Source organism: Oncorhynchus kisutch, linkage group LG7 (assembly GCF_002021735.2).
Source record: "Oncorhynchus kisutch isolate 150728-3 linkage group LG7, Okis_V2, whole genome shotgun sequence".
Lineage (NCBI taxonomy): Eukaryota > Metazoa > Chordata > Actinopteri > Salmoniformes > Salmonidae > Oncorhynchus > Oncorhynchus kisutch.
Window position 1 is genome coordinate 10042792 of NC_034180.2, and position 8843 is coordinate 10051634.

Genomic DNA, 8843 nt, shown 5'->3' on the forward strand with positions numbered 1-8843 from the left:
GTCAGAAGATGGGAATGAAGGTAGTGGGGGCGTTGGGGTGGTGATGGGTTGGGTCGGAGGGCCGGGGGTCATAGTCTCTGCTTTCCCAGGGGGTGGGGTGGCTCTTTTTTTTATATCCCTTTATCCCTTTCATGCTTTAATCTAATAATATCTGGGAATTGATTTGTAATCAAAACAAACAAAAAATAATAATTCCCATAATAAAGTTTGATTTTTTTAAGAAACCAGAATTATGCTTGGTTTTGGAATGTCTTTCAGGGTGATGAGATAATGGTGATACTGATGTTATTGGTGTAAAATATTGTATACTTTAGGCAAAAATAAAGACATTTAAAAATATATATATATATAAAAAATAACCAATCATCAAGTCCTTGATGTTAAACAGGTCTAGTGCTTGGCTAAAACAAAAATGTGCACTCATGTATCTTTGATTTACAAAGAAATAACCATGAAATGGCTAATATCAATTACTTTTCCTCCTGGCGATGGTGCTGTGTTGTCCCCTTGTCCTAGAGAGCCTACACAAAACACAGCCCTTCTTTTAACTGTTTCTAAAATTCCCTATCTGGAAAAAATGAATGGTCGAAAACGATTGGAACCATTTCACTGTTTGATCGCTAGGATTATGGGTATTAGGACACCTCCATTGTGGGGCTCTATGCAGTCATTGAATCACACTCACCATATCACCTATTGCAGCCCAGAACTCCATCCAGCTGGCGGCGCTATATTCCGTTTCTGCGCTCGGCACCCGCTGAAACAAGTAAAAGAAAACACGGAAATCGGTTTGGAAGCGAGTTTGTTTTGATTTCCTACAGTCATTGTGTGGACCAAGGAAGACACGAAACTTAAAACGGAATTTTCAGTTTTTTGAGAATGGCTAAACTACAGTCTTTGAGTATATTTGTTAATGAGCGTTTAACAGTGGCTGCTGTGGAGATTTTTGACGTTGTAGAGAAAGTGGTAGCCGAGTACCTGGAGGAAATTTCCCGTTCTAAAGAGGAGAACGACCGGCTACGGAGACTTCTGCGGATCACAACAGAGATAAAAGAGGAGGAAACCCCTGAGCAGGAGTGGAGCCCCAGTCTGAGGCAGGAGAAACCAGAGCCCACACAGATTAAAGAGGAACAGGAGGAAATCTGGACCAGTCAGGAGGTAGAGCAGCTCCAAGGCCTGGAATCTGACACCATTGAGTTCGTATTCACCCCTTGTGTGAAAAGTGAATGTGATCTTCCCCAAACCCAGACTGTGGATGGCAGAGGGAGTGACTTTAAACTGTTGGATCAAATAAAGGGTCTCGACATTTCGTGTGACCCTCCGGACAATGAAGGCAACACCTCCATCCACAGCTCAGCCGTAAGCAGCGTCCCATTAGGACTTGACAGCAGCCCACCATTGAGAGAACCGACAAAAAGCAGCACCGTGTCTAAAAAAACTCATTGCTGCCTTGACTGTGGCAAATGCTTCACTCAGATTGGCCGACTGAAGATGCACTCGAGGATTCATTCAGAGGCCAAACCATTTTGCTGTGGAGACTGTGGGAACCGATTTCAGCTGAAAGGAGAACTAACCAAACATATAGTGATTCACACTGGAGAGAAACCATTTAACTGTGGTGACTGTGGGAAAAGCTTCAATCGCAAGCTTACTCTTAACAGGCATATACTGCTTGTCCACAAAGAAGGGACACAGTACGAAAATGGAACGACGAAAGGAGAGAAACCATTTTGCTGTAGTGACTGCGGGAAAAGTTTCACTCGTAGGCAGACCCTGAACAGACATAAAATGATTCACACAGGAGAAAAACCATTTAATTGTGGGTACTGTGGGAAAGGCTTCAATCGCAAGGAGACCCTCATTGATCATATCCAGAATCATACAGGAGAAAAACCGTTTAGCTGTGGCGACTGCGGGAAAAGCTTCAATAGGAAGAGGAACCTAACTTCTCATTTACTGACTCACACAGAAGAGAAACCATTTAGCTGTGTTGACTGTGGGAAAAGCTTCAAGCAAAAGAGTGACTTAACCAAACATATAATGATTCACATGGAAGAGAAACCATTTAAATGTGGAGAATGTGGAAAAAGCTTCAATTACAAGGTTAACCTCAACAGGCATATACTGTTCATCCACAAAGAAAGAAAATAGGAAGATGGTGAAAAGAAGAAAGAAAAGTAAGACAGATCTTCTGTCAGGAGATGAGAAGCAGGATGTGGACAAAACTGTTTAGCGAAACAACTCTAAATCATTCATCTTGTAGGTTTCAAATACATGGATATGTGATTCATTCACTTTTGTAAAATGTTCTATGTAAATAAAGTTAGATTTTATTTGAATAATGATCAAACAGTACAGTACATGCTATTGTTTAAAGAATGGTATGGATGTTTTCATGTTGTTAGAAACAGGAGTTTCCCGGTCTCTCGGGGTGATGAGAGAATGGTGAGACTGATGTTATTGATACATTCAACATTTATTGTTTTTAAACTACTAATGAACTAATAAAGTATTGTATTAGAAACATGTATTATAGTGCTGCACTAAAACAAACATGTGCACTCCCTGTGGGTCCCCTGGGAATGACTTTAGGACCACTGTTCTATTATGTTCTCAAGTCTAGATTTAAAGGCCCAATGTAGCTGTTTTCATCTCAATATCAAATCATTTTAGGGTAACAATTAAGTACCTTACTGTGATTGTTTTCAATTAAAATGGTCAAAGAAACAAAAATAACTTCCAAGCAAAGAGCAATTTCTCATGCAAGAATTTAGCTGGGACTGGTTGGGAGTGATCTGAGTGGGTAGGGGAAAATTGAAAACGAGCTGTTGGCAGAGAGGTTTGGAACTGATTTTCTTATTGGGCTCTTAACTAGCGATGTCACCAGGCAGGCCAAAACTCCATCCCACCAAAACAAACTTCAGGTGGCCTTTTAAAACCGCTTTTACGTTAAAAGGGCAATTTTTATTCCAACCTCAATGTGGAAATATATAAAACACAGAAAATCACAGTTTTGTCTGCACTAGGCCTTTAACAATATACATCAGAGTCTAGGATGGTAGTTTTACCATATGAATCTGCCAGCAATCCACAGTATCTCTATTGACTTGAAAAAACCATGAAACATATCACCGTTAATTTGTCTCATGGGTCTGTGGAATAGCATTGTCCCTCCAGCTGAGTGTTGTATGGAGTAGGATGAAATGATCCCCAAATGCTGATTTAAGATCAGTTTTTTTTTAAAGAGCATAAACCGTTACAAATTATATCTGATTCTCTCTTACGCCTATCAGAACACACACAAAAAAATATTAACTGTGGCAGGATGTCAAAGATCTGAAAACAAGACCATTATTATCAAAATGTCCCACATTTTTTTCATAACCATGCCTATTATCAATTTTTAACAAGAAAAAACCCCATTCATTTTAAAGATCTTTAATTTGACAATCGGATATTAGTCTCAAAATAAATTAAGTGTACTGATGCCTCTGTCTTTATGACCTTGGCCTGAGGAGAAAGTCTTAAGAGGATCCAGTCTTCTCCAGGAGTTAATCCAGCTCCAGGTTAGTAAGGGTGGGTCGGTTGTACTCATGGATAGGACAGTTTATGTACATGAGTGTCATAGACAGCTGCTTGACAACACCTTTTACAAGAAACTCAGAAGTGACCCCACTTCCCAATTTCAGAAGACTATCTTTACTGTCCTAGATGGGTATTTAAGTTCTGGTCAGATAACCAAAAAATCACATGCTTTTTTGGTTATTCAACACCCTAAAATTGCCACTTTCTATACTTTGCCCGAAATTACACAAGAATTACACTTTTGTTGATTTTTTTATTAGACCACTAGCAGAACAGTTCCCCTCCTTTGTAAAGGACACCAGCAGTATGATCTCTATCATTGAATCGCTTGATCCTCTCCCTGAGAATACCTTGTTAGTTACTTTTGATGTTGAGTCATTATACACTAATATTCCACACGAGGGTGGTATTGAAGCTATGGAACATTTTCTTCTGCAACGTGACCCTAATGAACTACCTTCCAGTGCATGCATTGTAACATTGGCTGAAATAGTACTCACGCATAACTATTTCATGTTTCTAAATTATTTCTTTATTCAGACGAAAGGTACTGCTATGGGATCCCCCATGGCTCCTAACTATGCTAATTTGTATGTGGGTTACATGGAGAAACAGTCTATTTTCAAGCCTCTCAAAAATGTTTTCTTGCCTCACATCATTATTTGGAAACGGTATATTGATGATATTTTTGTTCTATGGAGGGGTGATGCAAAACAGCTCCAGGCATTCCATGCTTTTCTTAACTCCTGTTCTGAGCATCTGAGATTTACTATGCAATCTGATACACGTCAAATCAGTTTTCTTGATCTTCTGATCTTGTGTGAAGATAATGTTCTATACACGGATCTTTACAGGAAACCTACTGATCGTAAGTTTGTTGAGGGCTGATAGTTGTCACCCACTTCACTTGAAAAATAGTTTGCCATACATCCAATTCTGTCGAATCAAAAGAATTTGCAAAAAATAATCTGATTTTGACAGAAATATGGCTGAGACGCAAAGAAAGTTCAAGGAGAGGGGCTACAACAATGATCAGATTAATATTGCCATTGAGAAAATTCTAAACAAAACGAGACATTACCTTTTTCAAGGTCAGTCTCGCAAAAAGACTATGATTGTATGCTATCCATTTGTTGTTTGTATGCTGTTCTTTGTATGACATTTTAAAATTACATTATTAACCAATGATATTAGGCCACTCTTGGCCATGATTACAGACACCTGTGTCTTTTGACACTATATAAACGAGTCATCCCGCAGTGTTTGTGATTATACACTGATGAAGACAGCTTGGCTGTCGAAACTTGGTAATTCAAGTTTTGCATCTGAGCTCCTAGAGTGTGCAGCTCGCTTTTATTTTATTTTCTAGTAAGGGATACTGACATACCTCTTACTGATGCGATAGGTGCGCTTGGGGTCAAAAGCACCTCTGTGATGATCATGTTGGGTCACGTAGATCCTGTCCAACACCAGGTCTGACTGCAGGCTGATGATCAAATCCAAATGGAATGTGCAGGGATTTGTTTTCTATTTTATGCTGCGATTTCTGCTGAAAACCTGCGGAAAGCTTTTTTTTTTGCCTCTAGAGTACTAACATGATTTAATAACATTGAGAACATGGTTTTCTGTAAATAAATGCTTAATTCTGTGTATTCGATGACAATGAACCTATGGTTATCCTTCTACTAAAGCGCAGTTAAAAATAACCTCGCCATAGACTCAATCTTTATATGATCCTTTTATTGTAAATGTTTCCTTAAGGACTTGTGCTGCTGGTCCTGCAGTCTTTCTTTCCACATCTGAAGGGAAGGCGTGTCCTGGTAAGAACGGACAACACCACAGTGGTGGCTTACATCAACCATCAGGGTGGACTGAGGCCCCACCTCCTCCATCTTATGGCACGGGAGCTCCTTCTTTGTGCTCAGGGACGTCTAGTGTCTCTACGCGCGGCGCACGGACCTGGCATCCTGAATGTGGCAGCAGATATTCTCTTGAGGGAGGGCCTGCCACCTTGGGACTGGAGCCTACATCCCCAGGTGATGCAGCACCTGTGGGACATGTTCTGGAGGGCTGGTGGACCTTTTGGTCTCCCTGGACAATGCAAACTGCCCTCTGTGGTACTCCATGTCGGAGCCACCAGGGCCTCTGGGCTTGGATACTCTGGCTCAAGATTGGCCAGGGCTGGATTCTTCTCCTGGGTTCTACTGAAAGGAGTGCCCCACACTGATATCTGTGCTGCGGCCAGCTGGGCTTCCTCTTGCACCTTTTGCTAGGTACTATCGGGTAAATGTGGCCCCTGGCTCTGCGGTTGGTTCATCGGTCCTGGGCGTCGCCTCCCCTTCCAGGGACTGTGCCGGGAACCCCCTTCCACATTGACGGCCCCTGCGTCTCGGTCCTGCGCTGGGACATCGCCGCTGGCTGGCCATGTCCCTCTAGCACCGACTAAATCTGGTACGGATATACCAATGTATTGGAGTAACCCAATATAGTGAAACATAACGAAGGTTACGTATGGAACCACGGTTACGTGAGCTATATGGATCACTCCAATCCTCTGCTCCTCCTCCTCTGATGCTAGAGGCACCTCCAAAAATTATGTAGAGAACGTGTGTCGAGACCATGGGGTCTATACATGGGGCGGACCCCAGCCGTGATACAGGTGTACAGGGGAGTAAATCTCTAAATCCTCACCTGGGGTGTATCCCTCCGCTTCAGAGTGCTACCAATATATTAGTCATTGTGTCTTGTGTGGTTTTTGTTGACAATCTGGCAGGTTCTCAGACTTCTGGTTCATTCAGATTGCCCACCTCTTAGTACGGTAAACCCTGGTCTAGGAGCAGTTGGTAACATTGGCCATCACCGTCCTCTATGTTGTTGAAGAAGCGGTGGGAGCAAAACACCTTCATCGTGAGGTTTCGCGCTGTCTATAAACGCAACATGCAACTATTTAAAGATTTCACTGAGTTACAGTTCATATAAGGATATCAGTCAATTTAAATAACTAAATGAGACCCTAATCTACGGATTTCACATGACTGGTAATACAGATATGCATCTGTTAGTCACAGATACCTTAAAAATAAGGTAAGGGCGTTGATCAGAAAACCAGTCAGCATCTGGTGGGACCACCATTTACCTCATGCAGAGAGCGACACATCTCCTTCGCATAGAGTTTTATCAGGCTGTTGATTTTGGCTTGTGGAATGTTGTCCCACTCTTCTTCAATGGCTATGTGAAGTTGCTGTATATTGGCGGGAATTGAAACACGCTCAATGGGTGAAATGTCGGGTGAGTATGCAGGCCCTGGAAGAACTTGGATATTTTCAGCTTCCAGGAATTGTGTACAGATCTTTGTGATATCGGGCCGTGCATTATCATGATGAAACATGAGGTGATGGCAGAGGATGAATGGCACAACAATGGGCCTCAGGATCTCATCACGGTATCTCTGTGCATTCAAATTTCCATCGATAAAATGCTATTGTGTTCGTTGTCCGTAGCTTATGCCTGCCCATACCATAACCCCACCGCCACCATGGGGCACTCTGTTCATCAGCAAACCGCTCGCTCACACGACGCCATACATGTGGGCTTCGATTGTGAGGCCGGTTGGACATACTGCCAAGTTCTTTAAAACCACATTGGAGGTAGCTTATGGTCGAGAAATGAGAATACAATTCTCTGGCAACAGCTCTTGTGGACATTCCTGCAGTCAGCATGCCAATTGCACACTCCCACAAAACTTGAGACATCTGTGGCATTGTGTTGTGTGAAAAAACTGTACATTTTAGAGTGGCCTTTTATTGTCCCCAGCACAAGGTCATGCTGTTTAGTCAGCTTCTAGATATCTCACACCTGTCAGGTGGATGGATTATCTTGGCAAAGGAGAAATGCTCACAAACAGGGATGTAACAGGGATATAGGGAACATTTCTGGAACATTTCTGTGATCTTTTATTTCAGCTCAAGACCAACACTTTACATGTTGCATTTATAGTTTTGTTCAGTGTTGTGGGAGAACAAGTGAAGGAGATGAAGGCTTGTGTGGGCCAGGGTCTACCAAAGCCAGACGCCTGGCGATATCCCATTTAGTTCAGTGTCTCCATAGTTATGATTAACCCTAGAAAGGAGGAAGGACAAAGAGGAAAAGATGGAGAGTGTGAATTTGCTTGTCATTTTTTTTTTTAAATGTGGATACAGCAAAACTTGTATTTTTTTCTTGTCCAAGGGGAAGAGGACACACACAATTCTGGTCCTTGAGAAATGGTTTGCGTTCTCTTCTCAAAACGACAAACGTACACTACCTAAAGGTGGACATCACCCTCATCCCTTTGGGGCGATTCCAGACCAGAGGGAGCGTAAAATATTTAGGGTATCAGATGTTGCTGTCAATTCTCACAAAGAAACTTCAAAAACGTTTCTGAAAATCATGATGAAAGTGGGCATTTTAGGCTCTTTTTAGAGCATACTGCACATGCCTCCTGTAAGAGTTTATGATCTGTGAATCGTACATAATACAAACAATATCTTGGTGTCATTATACACCTTATAATGTGCTCAAACATATGGCAGATGTCTAGATTCAGAAATATACATTTTCAAATTAATTTATTCAACATTAAATCTATTAACCATCCAGGCAATGTCAGGACATGTAGGCAGAGCAACAAAGGGACCAGTCAAGGTGCGTCTGGACATAAAACTAGAGTGGCAGCTCGTAAGCGGGCGGCAGGGTAGCCTAGTGGTTAGAGCGTTGGACTAGCAAGGTACAAATCTGTTGTTCTGCCCCTGAACAGGCAGTTAACCCACTGTTCCTAGGCCGTCATTGAAAATAAGAATTTGTTCTTAACTGACTTGCCTAGTAAAATTAAATTAAAAAGCAGTGTCCTATTTTCACTGGACGTGCCACCTTGTCCCAGACCTGCTGTTTCGACCTCTCCCTCCTCTCTCTCGACCTCTGCTTGAACTGGGAGGATTGGCTCCTAGTGAGTTGGCATGGCTCCAGCAGAATCCAACTGACACAGTACCTTACCAGCTGGAGATGGCTCCCAGGTTAGATAAGATTCAGGGGACCGTTGCTCTGAAGAAGGCCTATTAGGTATCCAGAGCATGAGGAAAGCTGTGCCCCTGAGGTGAGGCTGGGTGGCTTCCCCGGTGTGAGGCGCATCCATGGCTGAAGACAACAGGCCCACCAGGTCAGGAAGTGGTGGGTACCCCAAGTCAGGTGGCTGAGACCCTAGCTGGGTGGGAGTCCTAGGG

General features: G+C 42.5%; 1 protein-coding gene across 1 annotated transcript; it reads left to right on the top strand.

Moving 5' to 3' along the window:
• The first annotated feature begins 452 nt into the window (after nucleotides 1-452).
• On the top strand, nucleotides 453-2520 carry LOC109893852 (zinc finger protein OZF-like). The gene has a single exon (XM_020487054.2). It carries the CDS (start codon nucleotides 880-882, stop codon nucleotides 2149-2151), a length of 1272 nt encoding a protein of 423 aa, XP_020342643.1. The 5' UTR covers nucleotides 453-879; the 3' UTR covers nucleotides 2152-2520.
• The last annotated feature ends 6323 nt before the right edge of the window (nucleotides 2521-8843 follow it).

What these genes read in the sequence shown, in the direction of transcription:
- LOC109893852 (XM_020487054.2), top strand. Translation starts at nt 880, where the DNA reads ATGGCTAAACTACAGTCTTTGAGTATATTTGTTAATGAGCGTTTAACA.